The sequence below is a fragment of the Podarcis melisellensis genome (assembly GCF_964234715.1).
Source record: "Podarcis melisellensis genome assembly, chromosome: 2".
In the NCBI taxonomy this organism is placed as follows: Eukaryota; Metazoa; Chordata; class Lepidosauria; order Squamata; family Lacertidae; genus Podarcis; species Podarcis melisellensis.
This window is the reverse complement of record NC_138529.1, coordinates 107,436,772-107,458,945: the sequence shown is the minus strand read 5'-3', so window position 1 is coordinate 107,458,945 and position 22,174 is coordinate 107,436,772. Positions and strand designations below refer to the sequence as shown.

Below are 22,174 nucleotides of genomic sequence, written 5' to 3'. Positions count from 1 at the left end.
GAGAAGGAATTGAGGGGAGCTTCCAGACCATCTCTTTACTGAGCATTCATTCTGATTTATGCACACAGAGATTAGACCAGGGGTAGGCAACCTAAGGCCCATGGGCCGGAAGCGGCCCACAGAGGCCATTTAACTGGACCCCGAGCCGCCCCCAAACTGAGCCACCTGCTCGCCGAGTCCTCGCGCGCTGCGCTAAACTGACACAGCTCAATGCAGGGACTCTCTTCCGCGGTTCTGGAAATCACTTCTGTGCATGTGCAGACGCCGGAAATCGCGTCTGTGCTTGTCTGCAGCACCGGAAATCACTTCTGCGCATGCTCAGACGTCGGAAATTACTTCTGCACAGGCACGGTTTTCAGCATCTGGGCATGTGCAGAAGCGATTTCTGGCACCGCGGACATGCGCAGACGCAATTTCAGGCATCGCACTGCGGCGACCCGGCCCACGGAGGATCTCTGCGGGAGTGATCCAGCCCATTTCCGGTAAGCCTTGCCAACCCCTGGATTAGACATTGTTGGGGGGGGGGGAAGAAGATTAGTTGCACGAGGGCTCCAAATCCACACACAGCCTGAAATTGATGGCATGTGGCTGAATCCCACCTACAAATAGCTATGATCTGGAAGCATTTAAACATAAAATTCTGCTAAATGTCACTGCCTGGGCAAGGCTGCCATACGTCAGGGAATCGGGCCGCTAAAATGGCATCCGATCAGATTTTTGCTGAATCGGCAAAGTGTCCTGGAAAACGCAGGTGTATAATAATAATAATAATAATAATAATAATAATAATAATAATAAATTTTATTTATATCCCGCCCTCCCCACCCGAAGCCGGGCTCAGGGCGGTATGGCAAGTTGGGCGATGTTTTCAAAAAATGCATTGCATTAGAATGTCAGCAATCCTAAATTCAAAGATTCTGAGTTTGGCTTTGGCGAGTCACAATATCCCACAATAGCCTACCTCAAAGAGTTGTTGGGATGTTAGAATGGCATTGTTGGGGAAAGGGCAGGACTCAGATGTAACAAATAATACCAGCTATGAACTAGCCAGACACTTAGGACATCTAAGGCTACAGTCCTTACCTGGCAGTCAGTCTCAGTGCCTGCAGTAGATATATTACGTATTGAGTAAGCATGCAAACAATCGAAGTACACAGATGCAAAGCTCAGCACCCTTGGAAGAAAACTGTGTTGAAATAAGTGAGAGTTAGGCCTCATTCATACAACTGTTTATTCTGTTTCCCTGTTAATTTCTATATAATCTTTGAGATTCACTTTTGAAATCAAGTGAAATCTAGTGGATAACTTTAAGGAAATCAGCCCTGAGTGCTTACTGGAAGGACAGATCCTGAAGCTGAGGCTACAGTACTTTGGCCATCTCATGAGAAGAGAAGACTCCCTGGAAAAGACCCTGATGTTGGGAAAGATGGAGGGAACAAGGAGAAGGGGACGACAGAGGACGTGATGGTGGGACAGTGTTCTCGAAGCTACCAGCATGAGTCTGACCAAACTGCGGGAGGCAGTAGAAGACAGGAGTGCCTGGCGTGCTCTGGTCCATGGGGTCACGAAGAGTCAGACACGACTAAACGACTAAACAGCAACAAACAAAGGGTTAACCGTGATCCCTTCCAATTCTACAATTCTATGGTTCTAATTTTTATTTTTGCAATAAAGGATTACTTTCCTTATCACAAGCTGAAGCAAACAACTGCTGAAAGTTAAAACCCCACAATTCCAAGGACAGATAATTGCGATTCAAAGCCTCCCACATTAGAACAGATTAGTTGCATTTTTAGAATGATGTTCTTTGATGAGCTCAATTAGCCAACCAACACGTACAATATTCATCAGATAGATTACTATCTGTTTAATGGATAAGGAAGTGCATTCCTTATCCCAAAGGAATGCAAGCTCTGAAACATCTGAAACATCAGAGCACTTATATGGATACTTGTGAGTAAAGATTCACAAATGGGCAGAGTCACAAACCTTCCTCATGCATGCAAGCGTCCACCAGAAACAGCCTATAATAAATTCAGGCTGAAAAGAAGTTAACTTCGCCACCAGACTCCTTTGCTTCTGCCTTCTGTACTTGGTACTGAGTTTGTATAATTTCAGCGCATTTATTTCAATGGGAGAGATTTGGGCATCAATGAAACTTGAAACATGCTTCCTTTTGTCTGGATGGTGGCCTCTGACAGGTCTGGGAGGACCAAAAGAGTATCTGATCTTAAGAGGGCAAGGTGCCAGACATCAGAGAACCCCCCCCCACACACACATCCCAGCACAGTCTAGCCTATAGGTCCAGCTGAGGATGTTTCACCCCTCCCATTGCAAGAATCTGCTGACAATGTTTTAGAAATGAGGGGGCAGCTCATCGCTTCTTCCGCTCCAGCCTGACTTCAAAGGGAGTCTGAGTGTTATCTGTATATAGATAAGGTCGCTGCTCAAGCAGCTGTAACACTCATGCAGTCCAGCATCTCCAATTATTCTTTAGTTTATGCAGTAGCTGTAGAGAATAAAAGAACTTATACTTCAGAGCTGTCATTCATGTGGTTCATGCTCTGCCGTGCTCCACTGACTTTTGGAACTGAGTTTGGTGCTCACAGCTCTGAGTTGTGAGTCCACAGCACTTAGACCTGCTCCCTGCAGTGAAAGGTCTCTGGGAGTGCTTTCCCAGCTCGCCTGGCCCGGTCGGGGCTGAAGAGGTTGAGCCCAGTCGTTGGCACTGGCTCAAAGGCGAAGCTGACACCAGCCACCACCAGGGATGTAAGATGGCAGCAAATTCTGCTGCAACCTATAATCATCGCAATCAGTGCTGTTTCTGTTCCGCTGCAGTTTGGTTTATTAGTATTATTAACTACAAGGTCCCAGGGCGGGATACAACAATTAAAATATAATATTTAAAACAACATACAAACACAGAAACAAGGAGGGTCCTAAAAACACACACCTCAGTAAGGATAGCTCAGTTGGCAGAGCAGGACAGAGATTAATCTCAGAGTTGTGGGTTCAAGCCCCACATTAGGCAAAAGATTCCTGCATTGCAGTGGGTTGAGCAAGAAGACCTTTGGGTTCACTCTCAGCTTTAGAATTCAGATGTCAAAATTTAGGATGAAGAGCCGCATATTCAGCATTAGCCAAAAGCTGTACAATGAAGGTGTCCGGCACAACTTGGGGGCTCCCACAGAAGGGCATGTGACGCTCTTTGGCATGCACTTTTAAACCTTGCTTCACCCTCATTCCCTATGAATGACAGACACCTTAATAAATATCCGGCATTCAGGACAGGGGAGTGACAGGTCAGTATGTGTGAACCATGGCGCACACACCCTTTCTCTGTCTTTACAATTTGATCACTAATCACAGTTGCAATAACTTAAAGGTAAAGGGACCCCTGACCATTAGGTCCAGTTGTGGCCAACTCTGGGGTTGCGGAGCTCATCTCGCTTTATTGGCCGAGGGAGCCGGCGTACAGCTTCTGGGTCATGTGGCCAGCATGGCTAAGCCGCTTCTGGCGAACCAGAGCAGCGCACGGAAACACCGTTTACCTTCCCACCGGAGCGGTACCTATTTTTCTACTTGCACTTTGATGTGCTTTCGAACTGCTAGGTTGGCAGGAGCAGGGACCGAGCAACAGGAGCTCGCCCCATCACGGGGATTCGAACTGCCGACCTTCTGATCGGCAAGTCCTAAGCTCTGTGGTTTAACCCACAGCACCACCCACGTCCCTGCAATAACTTAGGGTTTGCCTTTGCCTTTTCGGTTTGTTTGATTTTTTACTTGCAAAATCCTGACCCACGAAACACCAAGAGCAGCTGTGATGGGACGATGAGCTGCTTGTGCGTAAAATGCAAGTCCCTCAGAGTTTGATCAGGTTTTCAAACCTCTGCCTGTGACGGAGCCCCTCCAGCATGGCTGCGTCAATCACTAGTAGAATCCGAAAGTGGCTGCTTTCGGAATCTTTTCCAACATAAAAGCTCTTTAACGGAAACACGTCGTCTGGCCTCTCGGCGTGACAGTTTCCGGCGAGGTGTGGGTGTCCCTATAGGAGGTCCTGAGACCTCCCCACTGTTTTCGCTGGAAGTGTCTCTGAGCCATCCCTCCGACTCACTTTCCCTTGGAGTTCTTGCTCGCCCTCTACTGGTTCCCTCTTCCGCTGCTACTCCTCTCTCAACCTCAGTGAGCCTTTGCGCCCCCGGCGCTTTAGATGGCAGTTCCCTGACAGCAACCATAAAAATGTGCTAATAAAAGCTTCCTGGCTGATATTGAATGAGCCATGCAAAATAAAGCATTTGTTGGGAAATGTTAAATTAAGTCAAAGAAAAACAACTTTATATAACTGTGTAAATAATAGTTTAATTGTAAATCAGTATAATGGGTGTAGTTGGAAGTTCCTTTTCTTTGCTGATTCGCATATCAGATATAATTATGTTCTTTTTCTATTCACACTCTTATTTCTCTTTCTTTTTTCCTTCGTCTGTTCTTTTTTTCTATCTATACTCTTTACAATCTCTACAATCTAGTGAATGTTTGTATGTCGCTATTGTATGTATTTTAAGGTTTTTCTCGTTCAATAACAATTTATTTTTTTAAAAAATGTGCTAATGGCAGCTTTGGCATGTGGTGCACCTGTGGAATTAACTGTTCCTCTGAAGCATGAGCCATGATAGGTTCACCAGATGATTCAGTCTCCAGGGACTGACTGAAGCAATGGATAGGCATTGAGGATCCACTTATTGGCCTCACCAGAACAGGAAGTGCAAGGAAAGCAAAAATGTTTTCCTCCATGGGGACTTAAGAACTGCCACCTGGTGGCAAGAGCATCCTTTATGCATCTAGCTGGGATGAAGCCGGAGTAGACCACTGCTTTTCAACTAGTGGGCTCGTCACCTGATCCAAGGTGGGTTGCAACAGGAGCACTACCACCGTGGAAATTTGTGGTCAAAGGTTAAGAAATGGGTCCCCCAATGTATGTTTGCGTTAAAAATGGTTCCTGGGTCTGTAAAGATACCTGGTGTAAACAATACTGACCCAGGTACAGTGGTACCTCGGGTTAAGTACTTAATTCGTTCCGGAGGTCCGTACTTAAACCTGAAACTGTTCTTAACCTGAAGCACCACTTTAGCTAATGGGGCCTCCTGCTGCCACCGTGCCACCAGAGCACAATTTCCATTTTCATCCTGAAGCAAAGTTCTTAACCTGAAGCACTATTTCTGGGTTAGCAGAGTCGGTAACCTGAAGCGTATGTAACCCGAGGTACCACTGTATTCTTCTCCTTCTCCTCTAATATTGGCCATTGACACTGCAAGCCAAAGTTCCCAAATTCCCTATAATTCCCAAAAGAATTATAGGGCAGAACTGCCTAAATTATGTAGAAATTTATTTATGTATGCAACTACAGCAGCGAGAATGCTACTGGCCCAAAAATGGAAAGAAGCAGAAGTTTTTGGAATATGCAGAAATGGTGAAACTTACCGGAAGAATAAGAAATCAGGCTGACAAACTTTTTATAAAAGAATGGAAATGGTTGATTGAATATTTACAGATAAACTGCAAACAGATAAAAACTGGCATTGTAATAACCTGCACTTTCATAAGAGTATATATTTAAAGTAGATAATTAAATGAGCAAATTAAATGAATTTGGATATGCAGAAAATATTAAAAAATAAATTTATGGAACAGCAGAAAGAGGGGGAAAGAAGTCAAACTTCCAAATGTTAAAATGATTGTAAAATTAATGAAATGTATAAATTTGAAAAGTATATTTAAAAAAATTAAAAAGACAATGTAAGGCAAACGCAAGGTGTCCTGGGGGGGGGGGTTGAGGCTTCCTTCCTTCCCTCACTCTGCTTTAATCTACAGCAGGGTTGGGGAACCTTTTCTGCCCAGGAGTCTTCACCCTTTTCTTCCCTGTTCCTACAGGGTCAAACTTGACAGGTGGGCAGTTTCTCTCTCTCAGGTGGGCTGATTTGGAAGAGCTTGATCAAAAATCCAAACTTGCCCTGTTAAAAGCAGATTCTTGGGTATGTCAGGCTGTGCCAGGAGCAAGCCTCCTGGACCAATGCAATAGGATTTACTCCTGAGTAGACATGTATAATAAGATTGCAGTGCCATTTACCAGCCCTAAAGTTGCACATCTTCTCCCTGACACAGTAGGCTATGGTTTTTATATTTCAGATGAATTAATCAACTGTCACGCTCTTTAAGGATCATCGTCCTCAGGAGTTCACCAGACCTACTCCTCTGCTTATTTATAGCTATCGGAACAGAAATTGCCCGCCCCCGTTAATCCCAGCTTTTAATAAATGGAATACATGATGGCAATGTTTTATTGCTGCTACCTGGCATTTTAAGGATTTAGGATTTTAACTTATGGCATTTTATGTTTAACGTGTGGACACTGTAAAGGTAAAGGGACCGCTAACCTGGGTTGCGGTGCTCATCTCGCTTTACTGGCTGAAGGAGCCAGCGTTTGTCCGCAGACAGCTTCCGGGTCATGTGGCCAGCAAGACTAAAACGCTTCTGGCAAAACCAGAGCAGTGCATGGAAATGCTGTTTACATTCCCGCCGGAGCGGTACCTATTTATCTACTTGCACTGGCATGCTTTCAAACTGCTAGATTGGCAGGAGCAGGGACCGGACAACGGGAGCTCACCCTGTCGTGGGGATTTGAACCGCCAACCTTCTGATCGGCAAGCCCTAGGCTCTGTGGTTTAGACCACAGCACCACCGTTTAATTACTTTGTTCTGTTGTGTTTATGACCACTGGCGGAGGAAGAAGAGTGGGGGGGGGAGCGCACCGCCCCCAGCAGTGCGACCCCAGTGGGGTGCCATCGCGGCTCCCCACCACCACCATAGGTGGCGTGCCAGCCCCAGCCCCGCTTGATCTCCCCGCACGCACCCCCCCCCCACTGAAGCATGAAGCTCCACCACTGTTTATGATTTATAACCTGTTTTATGAATTATGTTTGGATTGAAAAAGGAAGGCGACCCCAAAATGTCACACCCCTACATTCGGGTTATCAGCATGTCAGGCGATGGGGGGTGGGGGCGTTTGTTTCACTGTGCAATCCTATACATGCCTACTCAGAAGTAAAACCCCCTGAGTTAGATGCTACTTACCCTAAGGTAGTGAGGCTGGGATCCTAGCCCACCTACGCAGGCTTACCTGAGAGCGGATTCCATTGCGCTCACTTCTGAGCCGGCAAGGTGAGAATGGTGGCATTCTTAGCCCCTCCTCCACGGCGCTGCGCTTAGAATCTGCTTTCTGCTTTCTTCGTTGCGGTTTGCCGTTGTTCTTTGGTCCGGCTCAAAGAATCACAAAGTTATCAGGGACCACCAGGGTCATCTAGTCCAACCCCCTGCAGTGCAGGAATCTTTTGCCCAACGTGGGGATGGAAGAACGAGAGCTGCGTCGAGGCCCCTGGATGAAAAGAGTAGACGCTGATTCCTTACAAGGCTCGAGGGAGCTGGGGTTAGGGGAGGTTGGGGGGCAACCCTTACTTGTTCCTCTGCCACGGGGAGGAATATTTCGGCGGGCGGGGAGGTTCTGCTCCCTAGATCCTGTATGACGTCAAAGTCCCCCCCCCCGAGTTCTTCGTGATGTCACGACGTGAAGGAGGAATCCCTCAACGAGAGCCCCTTCCCAGCGTGTGATGTCACTCGGCAAAGGGAGAAGACCCCCTTCTCCCTCCCGCTCCTGATAGGGAGGAATCCCCCCTCCTCATTACGCGCTTGTGACGTCGCGGGAGGGCGTGGGGATTCCGGAGAGAGCCCCTCCTCTCCGCAGGGCGGTTCCTCCAGACGGCGGGAGAAGCGCAATTTGCCCGCCATGGCTGCTCTTCAGCTCCTGATGATGGTCCCGGCGCTGGGCAGCTTCCTGTTCGCCTTCGGGACCGGCGTGGAGCTGATCCGCTTCGTCTCCTTCCGCGCTCTCTTCCTGCAGCCGGGGACGGGGGCTGCCCAGCACAGAACCGGTGCGGGGGCGGAGGGGCGGGAGAGAAATGGAGGGGTCATGCGGGGGAGGAAATGAGAGCTTGGGGTTGCAAAGGGGTGCGAGGTGCGCGGTCTTTGGGCGGAGGAGCAGGGATCCGGCGGCCCTCCAGGTGTGGGGCTCTGTATCGGGTCCAGGGCAGCATGGGCAGTGCTGAGGGATGACGGGAGTTGTAGTTCAGCAGCATGCCAAGAGGTATGAAAAATTGCCCGTTCATCCCTTCCTTTTATTTTTGGTTTGGATCCTGAAGACGCCCAGGCAAGTGGCAGGAGGCTGAAACCCTAACGCAGCCACTTTGAAACTGAGAAAGTCAAATGATAAGAATTCCTAGATCTTAGATAAGATGCTTTTAACACTGTGTTTTTATGTTGCAATGGTTCCTTGTTGGAAGTTTGCGTCTTGCCCTGGGCGTTTTCCAGCAAGCAGAAATAAATGTGGCGCCTTGTTGTGAAAGGCAGGCAGGGCGAAGGATGTGGTCTGGCTCCCCCCCCCCCCCCTGATGCTACTAGTATGTGAACAATAAGTTTTGGTAATAATATCCCATGATGTCGTTAAAGATGATTGGATAAAAATGACTGTATGTTCTACTTCCTGCTCTGTATGTTAAGGCCATTCAATCCAGAAGCTTCCCAATACTTTAAGAGAGCCTTCCCCAACCTGCTATCATTCATAAGTTTTGAAGTACGACTCTCACCATCCCTGCTGGCTGGGACTGATGGGTGTTGGAGTCCAACATCTCATAAATAACAGGATCTGAGATTGCAGAATTATAGAGTTGGAAAGGATCCTGAGGATCATTTGGTCCAATCCCCCTGCAATGCAATATGCAGCTGTCCCTTACGGGGATTGAACCTGCAACCTTAGCACCATCGGCACCACACTCTAACCAACTGAGCTATCCAGAGAACACCAGCTTGTGGAAGGATTGTTTTAAGATGATGAGAGAGAGAGGAGGAGAGAGAGAACAATTTGTCTCTGGGATCAGTTTCTGGGCTACTATCTGAGATACTCTGCCAGCCCCTGCTGGATGCACTAGGCCTCACCTTGACTGAACCTCTTTTCTTTGCAGATGCTGCTCCTCATCTTCAATGGGAAGCTGCCCTGAGGGATCCCAAGATTCTGCGGCCACTAATGGTGGACATGGGCTTAATTGTCCTTTTCATCCTGCAGCACAGCCTCATGGCCACTCAGCGAGTCAAACACTGGACCAGAAGTTGCTTTGGAGTACTACAGAGATCTTTCTATGTCTTCTGCACAACGCTGACTCTCCAGGTAGGGGTATCAATTTGGGGCAGCAAAATGGGGGGAGAGGACTGAAGGGGAGGAAGAAGTCCCACAGGCAAGATAACAGAGCAACAGAGTCAGAAAAGCTAAACTCAAAATGCAGAATAAATCTTCCTGGCATGATGCTGTTCGGATTTCATACTCTGCACTTTCATGGAAGTGATATTTCCAAAGCAAATCCCCCCAATTTCAGCATTAAGTCTTTGCTCCTTGGTACAGTTTATTTTGAGCACAGAGCTCCCAAACTCACACCGTTAACTCAGCATAGCCTTCATTATGTTGTGAAGCAAAATGCATCATTGCAATGAGGAGGACTAGAATCTTGCACAATTTAAAAACAACAACCCAATGTGGATATGATTTGTATGATTTGGCTAATGCCTGCAGGTCCAGCGGATTTTCTACAATGTGATTGCAGGTTAGGAGTCCCAAAATGCAGCCATATGAGACGTGTGCCTGCAGGAGAATCTACCTTTATCTAATGGGCCTTTTCCTTCCCACCTAGCTGCTGATGAGGTACTGGCAGCCTGTGCAGGATGCTCCTGTGCTCTGGAATACGAGCAGAGAGCCCTGGGTCACTTGGGTCCCTCTCATCTGCTTCATCCTCCACTTCATTGCTTGGCTGGTCATCTTTAGCATCCTCCTCATCTTTGACTACGCAGAGCTGATGGGGGTCAAACAGGTACCGCGCAGCTTCCCTTTTCCCATCTAGAGAGGCCACTGTCCTGTATTTGGCGGCTGAGCTCAGCGAGGCCCAGTGACCCAACCCATGAGGGTGATAGAAGATATTTCCTCCTGCTGTAAAATATTTCTAAAAAGAGAGGTCCCAGGGTTGAAGCAAATTTGGAAGACATGACCTCTCTCTTGGAAGCTCTTAATGTGATAGCAGTTAGGGGGGTGCATGTGATTTGGATGAATTCTGAGAGATTTTTAATAATAACAATATTTATTTGATTTTAAAACTATAAGATCATAACAATACAACCATCCAGATTTGGATATTCCTCAGAATCTCTGGACTTCCCACTTTCCCCTCTGTGGATCCTATTATTAAACCTTTTCTACTGCATCTTTTTCAATAGTCCATATTTTATTTGGTCCAAATTACTTGTTACGAGTGTTATTGCAATCCTGCTAATGTTTTCATCTGTTTACAGTGGTCTCCAAGATAAATTATAAATTTCCCCCATCCTTTCCTAAAGTTATGGTCTTCTTGGGTCCTGAGCATAACGGTCAGTTTTGCCATTTCGGAATAGTCCAGCACTTTAATTTGCCATTCCTCTCTGGTAGGGACATTATCTTCTTTCCATCTCTGGAATTCTGAGGGATTTTTGGTCAAGGCAGGAACTGCAGAAGCACTTAAGTGTTGCCTCAGCAGTCCAGACAACAAAACAAAAACAAATCTCACATTCCCCCTTTGTGAATATGTAGAGGCCCAATGTGTAAAAAGGTAAAGGTAAGGGGACCCCTGACCATTAGGTCCAGTCGTGACCGACTCTGGGGTTGCGGTGCTCATCTCGCTTTATTGGCCAAGAGAGCCGGCGTACATCTTCCGGGTCATGTGGCCAGCATGACTAAGCCACTTCCGGCGAACCAGAGCAGCACACGGAAACGCCTTTACCTTCCCGCCAGAGCGGTACCGATTGATCTACTTGCACTTTGTGCTTTTGAACTGCTAGGTTGGCAGGAGCAGGGACCGAGCATCAGGAGCTCACCCCGTTGCGAGGATTCGAACCGCCGACCTTCTGATCGGCAAGTCTTAGGGTCTAAAATGGTGTCTTGTTTCCCCAAAAGATTTGGGCATCTTCGGTGCAAATGGGTGTATCTCTCGTTCCATAGGTTTACTATTACTGCCTGGGCATGGGGGACCCTTTGGCCGTGAAGTCCACAAGTGCCATCCGCCTCTTCTCCCACCTTCGTCACCCTGTGTACCTGGAGTTTCTCCTCATCCTGTGGGCCGTTCCCTGCCTTTCTCTCGACCGCCTGCTCCTCGCATTGCTCTTCACAGCCTACATCACCTGCGCCCACAACCTTGACCAGCAGGACTACCTCTACCTGCGAGCTCAGCTGGACAAGAAGTTCCAGATCTTCTCCCGTGAGGAGGCAGCCTATGGAGATCTGCTGGCTCAGAATGGCCCCTCCATCCTTAAGAACTGAACCTGTGTGGCCCCAATTTTATATGCGGGTGCTGGTGTCCTAGTATATTGGGGCCTGAGAGCCTTGTACCTTGCACTCTCCCATGCTAAGCACTGAACGATGCAATGTGCCTTATATCTCCTTTTGCTTTTATGCACTCGGGACTTGAGTGGTTTATAAATGGGACCTAAGAGTTCTGGCTTCCAGCAGGCCTACTTTGCTACAACACTTAGACCACATATAAGGAGTTCTATATGGTGATCCCACATGGTCCAGTAGGTTGGAATCCTTGAGGAAAGAGGTGGAACTCCAAAGATGGCAGAATTCAACCCCAAGTTCCTTGGAGGGAAGTCTCTAGAGCAGGGGTGGGGGAAAGCCTATGGCCCTCCAGAAGTTGGTGGACTTCAGCTGCCATCAACATCTGGAGGGCTGTGGATGCCCCATACCTGCTGCATAGGCTTAAAGGGATATATTGGGCCCAAAAAGATTTCCCCCTAGTGTTAAGAAGAACAATGAGTCACTGATAACCGATTGGAGTTTAGGTGAGGTGATCAAGTTGTTGTTGTTGTTTGAGGGAGGCTTTTTTACGATTCACAACTGCAGACAGCAGGCAGGTAGCTCAACAGACAAAATGTTCCCCATTTCTGGGAAACCTTGACCCCGTGGAATCAGTGGGGCACTGCCCCAGTAACCTCAGTCTGCCCCCAGCCATTCCCCACCTGCTAGCTGGCTTTACTTCCAACCAGTCAGGGGGTGGCTCTGTCTGTCATGGACTCTGCTGCAGTCCTTACTGCCCAAGAGGACACCAGGCACACCTGACTGGGATTCTGCAGCTGTTAAAAAGCACAGAAGATGCCTCAGTTGAAATTCTTTATAACAAAAGAGCATTAGAACTGGGTTTTTCAATTCATTTTTTGCTACAGAACTTCTGCCCAAGTGCTTTTTAAAGTATAGGATTTTTAACTTTGATTCACAAGCAAGAACTATTTTAAAGATGTAGCAGCCTAGATAATTTGTGGAGTGGCCTGTGAGGTTTTTTTTGCTTTTTGCAAATATACCTCTTCAGCACAGTGTCTTCCAAATACGTTTCTGTTCCAAGAAAGCAATCAGAATGCATTGCCCATCCTCTTGCTTCTGCCGCGTCAATTCAGTTCCAAAGCATTCTGAATTCCAAGCCCTACCTGGGCTGAAGAAGACAAGGCCTTGAGAAAGGTTCTGGTCAAGATGGCCGTCCAGCATTGGACCACCTGCCTCTCAAACCCAAATATATCTCCATGCGGTGGGTGACTTTTAACTCGTCCCCACCCATCAGAATTAATGACAAAAAATATGATTTATGTGATCTTTGAATCAAGTACATTTACAGGCAAAAGCGGGCTGTGGGGGGGGGCAGGGGTTCATTCTAGGATTATGTCTCCAGGCTCTACCTAGCAATGGTTGATCTTTGCCTTCATTTGTAACTCAATGCCTTGAACATCCACTAGCATTTCTTTTTAAATGCTGATAATGCTTTTATTGTAGCTTTTTTATTATTATTTCTGTACCCCCTTGCTAACAAAGTATTTTTATATATATGAAAGGAAATCATGGGTTGATAAGATAATGGTTTGTAAAGTAAAAAAAAGGGTGTGTGTTTTTTAAAAAAGTTTGTTTGTCTCTGTTCTGAAATTTGGTTTTAATGTAAAGTGTTTCAATATATTTGGGTTTATTTATAAAGCAGAAGTGACCAGCTGCTCCCGGAAGCTAAAAATGAGCTCTGTATCAACAAAAGTTGTACCTATACAGTGGTACCTCAGGTTACATACGGTTCAGGTTACACACTCCGCTAACCCAGAAATAGTACCTCGGGTTAAGAACTTTGCTTCAGGATGAGAACAGAAATTGTGCTCCGGTGGTGCAGCGGGAGGCCCCATTAGCTAAAGTGGTGCTTCAGGTTAAGAACAGTTTCAGGTTAAGAATGGACCTCTGGAACGAATTAAGTACTTAACCTAAGGTACCACTGTAATTATTCATGATGACAAGTTCTAAGAAACTTGAGATTTTCCACCCCTGAGCTTTTGAAATACAACTCCCATCAACCTTGGCCGTACGGGCTGAGGCTTATAAGCGTTATTGCCCAACATGTGAGCAACCCCATGTTGGAGATCCCTGCTCTATACATTTATTTATTTTTTTGTTTAATTTCTATACCCTTTATATTTTTAAGAAAAACCTCAAAGGGGGTTAAAGCATATTAAATCAATAAAACATAAATAAAACAATGTGAAAAAAGAGAAATATAGAGTATACGGTCAAAGCAACATAGCAGAAAACTAAAACATTATCTTAAAGATTTCAAAATAAAAATTACAAAGGAAGTCAACTACAGAATACAAATTTAACATAGTAGGGCTTGGTGAGTCTGGGCTCCACCCCCTAGGCCAGGTGGGAAAGGCCTTGCAGGGAGTGGTGGACTTTACACCTCACAGCCGGGCGATGTTCCTCCGGCCTCATGAGCAGCCTCTCTAATGGGACCCAAGTGTGTTTAAGGTTGCAATTAACTTAATCTTCCCAAGATCTGCGTTTAGCAGAAGCATGTGCCACATCCACTGCCCAGCTTCAAAGTCAGAGTAGCAACCACATGTATCCTATAGTCACGTTTGGCTCTTTCTGTTTGGCATCGCTAAGGCTCTCCTCCCCCCGCCCCCCTCACGAAACAACAGCCTCCTTTTAAGCACCCCAACAGTTATTTACCCCCCCCATTCCTCTCACGGCACATGTGTGATACACACGCTTCGCCCTAATGGCTCCTGAAGCATCTTAGGCTACGAGACGAAGGGATACACTCCTGCTAAATGCACACTCACTGATTACAGGGGCGTCCTTGGGAGAAACAAGAACTAGCCTTACGCAGAAAAAGAAGCATCCTCTCTACTTCTCTTCCCTTCTCCCCTCGCCCCCACCCAAGGGCCAGACCCATGCTTGCTCCCCTAAACCAAAACCTAACCAGGGACCCAGCTGAGGAGAGCTGCACTGAGGCGCATTTGTGGGAGCCTCCCCCTGAATCTTCCCAGGAGCAGGAGGACTGTATAGCTTTGGAACAGTGGTTTGCAGAGGAACATAGTTCTTCATTATTATTATTATTATTATTATTATTATTATTATTATTATTATTATTATTTATACCCTGCCCTCCCCAGCCAAGGCCGGGCTCCACGTGGCTGACAAGCAATAATAAAAACAAGTTGAATGAATACAACTTAAAAACAAGATTAAAATACAACATTAAAATATTGAAACATTAAGATATTAAAACGCAGCCTCATCACAGGAGAAAAGAAAGAGGGGGAGGGAATCAAATTGGCTACAAGCCAAAGGCCAGGCAGAACAACTCTGTCTTATAGGCCCTGCGGAAAGAAATCAGATCCTGCAGGGCCCTGGCCTTATGAGACAGAGCTTTCCACCAGGCCAGAGCCAGTGTTGAAAAGGCCCTGGCTCTGGTTGAAGCTAATTAACTTCCTTAAGGCCCAGGACCACTAGGGTGTTGCTATTTATGGACCTTAAGGTCCTCCGTGGGGCATACCGGGAGAGGAGGTCCCGTAGGTAGAAGGTGGGTACAAGGGTCCTAGGCTGTGAAGGGCTTTAAAGGTCAAAAGCAGCAGCTTAAATCTGACCCTGTACTCCACCGGGAGCCAGCGTAGCTGGAAAAGCACTGAGTGAATATGCTCCCATGGCAGAGACCCCGTGAGGAGCCTCACTGTAGCATTCTGCACCCGCTGGAGTTTCTGGGACAGCTTCAAGGGCAGCCCCACATAGAGCGAATTACAGTAGTCAAGCCTGGAGGTGACCGTTGCATGGATCACTGTGGCCAGGTTGGGGCGGGAAAGGCTAACTGCTTGATGTGGCGAAGGTGGAAAAATGTCGCCTTGGCTGTTGCTGTAACCTGCGCCTCCATGGAAACTCTTAACGGAAGGCAATGGCACTAACAGGGCCCCCTCAAGAGAAGGGAGTTGGTCCCTCATTCCCATGCCATCCCAACCCGGCCATAGGACCTCTGTCTTCAAAGGATTTAGTGTGAATTGGCTCCCATGAAACCATCCAGCCACAGCTTCCAAGCATCTGGTCAGTGTGTCCGGGGCCAAGTTGGTGTGGCCATCCATCAGCAGATAGAGCTGAGGGTCATCAGCATATTGGTGACAGCCCAGCCCAAAGCTCCGGATAATCTGGGCAAGGGGGTGCATAAAGATGTTAAGAAGTATTGGGGCGAGGATTGCGCCCTGCGGCACTCCACACACCAAGGAGTGGCGGGACGACAGCTCCCTCCCTAGCGCCACCCTATGTCCCCGACCAGAGATTAAAGAGCACAGTCATTTACGGGCTATGCCCTGTATCCCCATGTCAGCAAGGCGGTGGTCCAGAAGATCATGATCGACCATGTCAAAGGCTGCTGACAAATCTAAAAGAATCAGCAGTCCTGACCCGCCTCGATCCAATTGTCTACGGAGATCATCTGTTAGGGCAACCAGAGCAGTCTCGGTCCCGAAACCAGGACGGAACCCAGACTGAAATGGATCTAAAGCCGATGTTTCCTCCAGAAACCTACTAAGCTGTTTAGCAACCGCTCTCTCAATTACCTTACCCAGATATGGAAGATTTTAAACTGGGCGGTAATTGGATAGGTCTAAAGGATCTAGTGACGTTTTCTTTAAGAGCGGACGCACCACTGCTTCCTTCAGTTCCCCTGGGAATGTCCCCGTGCCAAGGGACAAATTGATAATTTCAAACGGGGGGTCCACGCGACATCTGGACATGCCCTAATCAGCCAAGACGGGCACGGATCAAGGAGGCAGGTGGTGGGCCTACCAGCTTGGAGGAATCTATCCACATCAGCAGGGAGTATCCGATCAAAATGGTCCAACACTGGACCCGAAGATAGTCGAGGGGCCTCCAGTTCAGTCAATGTATCTAAATTGGCAGGGGGGTCATGGCGGAGCAACAGGACTTTCTCCACAAAAAAGCTCGCGAATGCCTCACAGCTATGGGTCGAATTTGTGCTTAAATTTGGTTGTCCTCCTAAGGACGTTATCAACCTCATTATTCTAAAAAGTTGTGCCAGGCAAGAGCTAGCAGATGCAATGGAAACTGCGAAGTAAGATTTCTTAACAGCTTTCACAGCCATCTCATAGGCTTTCATAAGTGTCCTATAAGATGTTCTTGAAACTCCGTCACGAGTCCGTCGCCATACTTGCTCTAGCCGTTTGAGATCCCGCTTCATTTTCTGGAGCTCTTCAGTAAACCAAGGGGCCCGGTTTCGATGGGGTCGCAGAGGGTGCTTAGACGACCTCATCAATGGCTGCCAATAGCCGGTTATTCCAGTCCTCGACAAGGTCATCTAATGAGTCGCCAGGAGGAGCAGGGTCCCGCAAGGCCTGATGGAATCTATCAGGATCCATCAGCCTTCATGGGCAAGCCCAAATAGGCTCACCACCCGAGCAGGGGAGGAGCGGGAAGTCAATCAGAAGGCAAAAGCTGGGAAATACTGGATGGGGAACAGCTTGGAGAAGAAACTCGGGGGGGGGGGAGATAACAGATTCGCTGTCTCTGGAAAGCATCCATCCGCTTTCCCCAAGGTCAAGGAGAGTTGCAAAAGTGGCAGGACAGAAAGCACAGCGGGTACAGGCTCAGGTTAGGAGACACAGAAGTGACGGTGGTGACTAGGGATGTGAGGGGGTGGACCTCTTCATTGGGAGCACCGCCATTCCTAGAAGACCGGTTCTTTGTTCTCTCGCTGGGATCATTAGTTTCTAACGGGTAAGAAGACTCCTTTCCCTTTGGTCTGCTTATCTACGGCCAAGGGGGAAGGAAGCCAATTTCCTGAAGCCTGACAGATGCTGATCCACAAGACAAGGGCAGCCCATCACTTTGGCATTGAAGGGCGGAGGTCAAAACTCAACAGATTCATCACACACCTTGAACATTCCAGATTCACACTCTCCCCGTTTATCTAGCAACAACTTGCAACTTCTTTTCTACATTTAGTATATGTGACCTTCATTACTTTAATACATATATGTGTATACAAATTTAAATACCAACACCAAAACATCAAACGGATTCCATGCATTTAAAATTGATTTCCGCCTTTATGAGTTTCTTGATGTGAAGTAAACACTATCCCCCTTTTTATCTAGCAACAACTAGCAAGTTATTTTGTACATTTACTATATGTGACTTGTCAGCATCGCCCTTGAGCCACCAACTGGACTCATCCACTTGAGCCCCGACTGGGCTAGGCGAGCTGGGTAGCACTTCCAGAGACCACCTTCTATACAGGAATAGGTCAAAGTGCTGTGGCCTCACAGCTTAGAGTTGTGAGCACCGGATTCACTCCAACAAGAAGACAGTTGTCGCACAGCAGAGTATAGCAGAGCATAAACGACTCGGAGAGCAGCTCTGTAGAATATATTCTATCTACAACTATAATACATAACTATATACAGAGCTAAATGAGGTCTAAATGAAAAATGCTGAACTGCACTGAGTGTCTGGAGCTGCTCTTAGCAGCAACCTTATCTTGCTCTCTCTAAAACTCAGTCTCTCTCTCTTTGATGTGAGGTTGGAGCGAAATAAGTAGAGAGCAGAAACCGCCCCTCCTCTCTAGAAAATCAGCAGAGAACATCAGCAGATTCTTGGATATGGGAGCGGTGAAATCTCATTACTTTAACACACATATATGTGTGTATACAAATTTCAATACAAACACCAGAACATCACACAGGTTCCATGCATTTAAAATGGATTTCTGCCTTTATGAGTTTCTTTATATGAAGCAAAGAGTGAAAACGGAGTGGAACACTGCATACATTTATATGGCTTTTCAGCTGCGTGAATTTGCTTATGAATATTAAGGTCTCCACTGCATCTGCAGATCTTTCCACATTCCCTACAACAGGAGACGTTGATGGCTTCTAAGGGCTCCACGCTGACTGAAGCGCTTTCAACATTTAATACATTTAAACGGTTTCTGCCCCGTGTGAGTTTGTTGATGTATTCTAAGTGTTCCACTATGACTGAAGCTCTTTCCACATTCAATACATGTAAATGGTTTCTCCCCCGTGTGAGTACGTTGATGTATTCTAAGGTCTCCCCTTTGACTGAAGCTCTTTCCACATTCAATACATGTAAATGGTTTCTCCCCCGTGTGAGTACGTTGATGTAGTCTAAGGTGACCACTTTGACTGAAGCTCTTTCCACATTCAATACATTTAAATGGTTTCTGCCCCGTGTGAGTTTGTTGATGTATTCTAAGTGTTCCACTACGACTGAAGCTCTTTCCACATTCAATACATTTAAATGGTTTCTCCCCCGTGTGAGTACGTTGATGTTTTCTAAGGTAACCACTACAATTGAAGCTCTTTCCACATTCAATACATTTAAACGGTTTCTCCCCCGTGTGAGTTTGTTGATGTGTTCTAAGGTTTCCCCTTTGACTGAAGCTCTTTCCACATTCAATACATTTAAATGGTTTCTGCCCTGTGTGAGTTCGTTGATGTGTTCTAAGGTGACCACTACGCCTGAAGCCCCTTCCACATTCTATACAGTTAAATGGTTTCTCCCCTGTGTGAGTTCGTTGATGTATTCTAAGTGTTCCAGTACGACTGAAGCTCTTTCCACATTCAATGCATGTAAATTGTTTCACCCCCGTGTGAGTTTGTTGATGTGTTCTAAGGTTTCCCCTTTGACTGAAGCTCTTTCCACATTCAATACATTTGAATGGTTTCTCCCCTGTGTGAGTAAGTTGATGCATTCTAAGGTTTCCACGATAACTGAAGCGCTTTCCACATTCAATACATTTAAACGGTTTCTCCCCTGTGTGAGTTTGTTGATGTATTCTAAGGTAACCACTACAATTGAAGCTCTTTCCACATTCAATACATTTAAATTGTTTCTCCCCCGTGTGAGTTTGTTGATGTGTTCTAAGGTTTCCCCTTTGACTGAAGCTCTTTCCACATTCAATACATTTAAATGGTTTCTGCCCCGTGTGAGTTTGTTGATGTAGTCTAAGTGTTCCACTACGACTGAAGCTCTTTCCACATTCAATACATTTAAATGGTTTCTGCCCTGTGTGAGTTCGTTGATGTATTCTAAGGTGACCACTACGCCTGAAGCCCCTTCCACATTCTATACAGTTAAATGGTTTCTCCCCTGTGTGAGTTCGTTGATGCATCCTAAGTGCTCCATTCTGTCTGAAGCTCTTTCCACACTCCATACATTTAAAAGGTTTCTCCCCCGTGTGAATTCGTTGATGTATTCTAAGTTTTCCATGTTCACTGAAGCTCTTTCCGCATTCAATACATTTAAATGGTTTCTCACCCGTGTGAGATAGTTGATGTATTCTAAGGGTTCCACTATAACTGAAGCTGTTTCCACATTCAATACATTTAAATGGTTTCTCCCCCGTGTGAGTTCGTTGATGTATTCTAAGGTTTCCACTTTGACTGAAGTTTTTTCCACATTCAATACATTTGAATGGTTTCTCCCCGGTGTGAGTTCGTTGATGTATTCTAAATGTTCCACTTTTATGGAAGCTCTTTCCGCACTCCATGCATTCAAATGGTTTCTCCCCCATGTGAGTTCCTTGGTGTATCCTCATTCTTCCACAGTGACTAAAGCACATTCCACATTCCCTGCATTTAAACTGTTTCTTTGTTCTTCCCAATGAATTCACAGATGGCTCCGTAGAATTCTGACCATCGTCTTCCTCACCTGTTTGGGAGTGGGGGGGGAGAGAATCCTGTTAGACTTTTAAAAAAGACAAAAAAGGAACTGAACACATGTGAAGTCCCATGTGCACCTTCTCTTATTTTCACTCCATTGTCCACTGTCTCCATGTTCCAAATTTTCAGGAATAAAGATGAGATAATGGCAAGAGCAACCCATGATCATGTCGGAAATCAAGCCTTTATCAGGAGAAACTGTCAACACTCCCAGGCACCCGGCTTGGTCTCCTGTTGACCTCCCTGTCTGCATTCCTCAGCAAGATCCAGGCAGAGGTCGCGATAGGCAATCCTTCTCAGCGTGAGAAGAACACACACCCCTTTTTGTTGCCCCCCCCGGCAGGGGAAAGAGATAGACAGAAACGTATTTACATGCCTTTATTTCTGTCTTTGCAGCGTTACAAAAAACATGACTGCTCTCTTCAAACTCCAGCAGTCGAGAGACAAACACTTCCTGTACAGCTCATATTACACTCTGATCTAATTCCAGTGCCCTCTGTTTCCCACGGACAGTCCCAACATCATGTGATGTTTTCAAGCTAGCAGCTCGCAGCTGCATTGCTTCTATATCGTAACAGATCACTCCATTCACACTTAAGAAAGCGCCATCATTTTATAATAGATATCTACAGTGGAACTGGCTTATAAGACTGGCTTATAAGACACATCTGTCTTTTTCTTTTTCAAGTGAGGAAATGATCTCAGGCTCCAACAGCAGTCTCTCCTATGAGTAAGAAGTAAAACTGAAATGTTCTTATGCCACATGTAAGTGTAAAAATATTGCAATATATTAGACCCTAAACAGAGCCTACTGGATTGGGGAAAGGCCCACCTAGTCCAGCATCCTGTTCTCACAGTGGCCAAGCAGAAGCCTGTAGGAAACCAGCAAGCAAGATTTCAGCCCAAGAGCCCTCTGCCCTCCAGAAACTAGTATTAAGAAGCATTATTGCCTAGGACTGTGAGGGCAGAGCACAGACATTAGTCTAATCATTTTTTCCAAGCTACCCTAGTTGCTGGCAGTCACTGTCTCCTGTGCTTCTGTTTATTCATCTTTTGCAGGCCTAAAAGGCTCATAAAGGGGCGACTTCCAGGTTGGCGCCATCGCCGAATGGCAGACTCCCTCCGAGCTCCGGAGGGAGCCTGTTCGGCAGGGGCTGGGTCCTACCGCGCCGGCGACGCGGGGACCCTCAAAAAGCATGGGCGCTGAAACCCATGGACATGGTGACTCGGCAGGCACCGTTTGCGCCCCCCGACCCGCGAAGGAGCCTTTTTAAAGGCTACGGAGCGGGGGACGGGGGGTGGTGTGGTGCTATGAGTCCTCCGCTTCCCCTGCCGAGCGAAGCCACATGCCATTTGACGGAGAGCGCTGACTTCTTCCATTGAAAATTTGGACTAAAAAGAACAACCCATGAGTAATTGGGAAATCGGATTTAAAAGGAAAAAAATAAAATTAAATTTGGAACGAGCGGGGGAGGTGCAAAAAGGAAGTCCGTCTCCCCCCCCCCCCCGTTGTAGAGGATTTAAAGCAAGGATTTGATAACTAAGATCGAGAGCTATTTTATATTGATAAAGTTATTAATTTCACGACGGAAAATTGTAAGACTGTGCTGGAGGAGAAAAGTGGAACGTGTGAGCTAAAACGCAACCCCCCCGGGAACCGGGAGCGATCCGTGAGAGCGCCTGGTGAGGAGAAATAGAAGCTTTGACAGCTGTCAAAGGAGCTGTCAAAGTTGAAGAATAAAAAGAGAACTTTGTTACGAGGACCTTGCCGGTTACATTTGTTACAATTTGATATAAATTGTTGAAAACAAGGGATAACAAGTTACTTTGACTGTTGGGTGTGATCTGGAAGGAAACTGAGTTACCATAATCCCTCTAGAGGGGCTGTGGGACACTACAAGTAATGCTGTACGCATGGAATTTGAATAGGACTTTTTATCTCCTGGGAAAACTGCAGAAATGGAACACTATTTTGTCTACAGAGGTCTCTACACTAAAG

The 22,174-nt window shown here is 46.6% G+C and overlaps 2 protein-coding genes across 2 annotated transcripts in view; one reads left to right on the top strand and one right to left on the bottom strand.

Moving 5' to 3' along the window:
* The first annotated feature begins 7,705 nt into the window (after nt 1-7,705).
* Nucleotides 7,706-13,064, top strand: NRM (nurim). The gene is made up of 4 exons (XM_081903236.1): nt 7,706-7,982; nt 9,069-9,271; nt 9,789-9,965; nt 11,123-13,064. The coding sequence occupies exons 1-4, from the start codon at nt 7,838-7,840 to the stop codon at nt 11,438-11,440; spliced, it is 843 nt and encodes a 280-aa protein (XP_081759362.1). The 5' UTR covers nt 7,706-7,837; the 3' UTR covers nt 11,441-13,064.
* Nucleotides 13,065-18,305: 5,241 nt separating this feature from the next.
* The window catches only part of LOC309364603 (uncharacterized protein), a 220,111-nt gene continuing 216,242 nt past the window's right edge, over nt 18,306-22,174 (bottom strand). Inside the window, exon 4 of the mRNA XM_081902255.1 lies at nt 18,306-20,164. Coding sequence (XP_081758381.1) covers nt 18,396-20,164 — 1,769 coding nt within the window. The 3' untranslated portion in view covers nt 18,306-18,395. The remainder of the gene's footprint in view (nt 20,165-22,174) is intronic.

Coding starts and splice junctions, on each gene's coding strand:
- NRM (XM_081903236.1), top strand. CDS start 7,838: ATGGCTGCTCTTCAGCTCCTGATGATGGTCCCGGCGCTGGGCAGCTTC. Junction 9,272..9,788: donor GCACAACGCTGACTCTCCAG/GTAGGGGTATCA, acceptor CTTCCCACCTAG/CTGCTGATGAGGTACTGGCA. Junction 9,966..11,122: donor AGCTGATGGGGGTCAAACAG/GTACCGCGCAGC, acceptor CTCGTTCCATAG/GTTTACTATTACTGCCTGGG.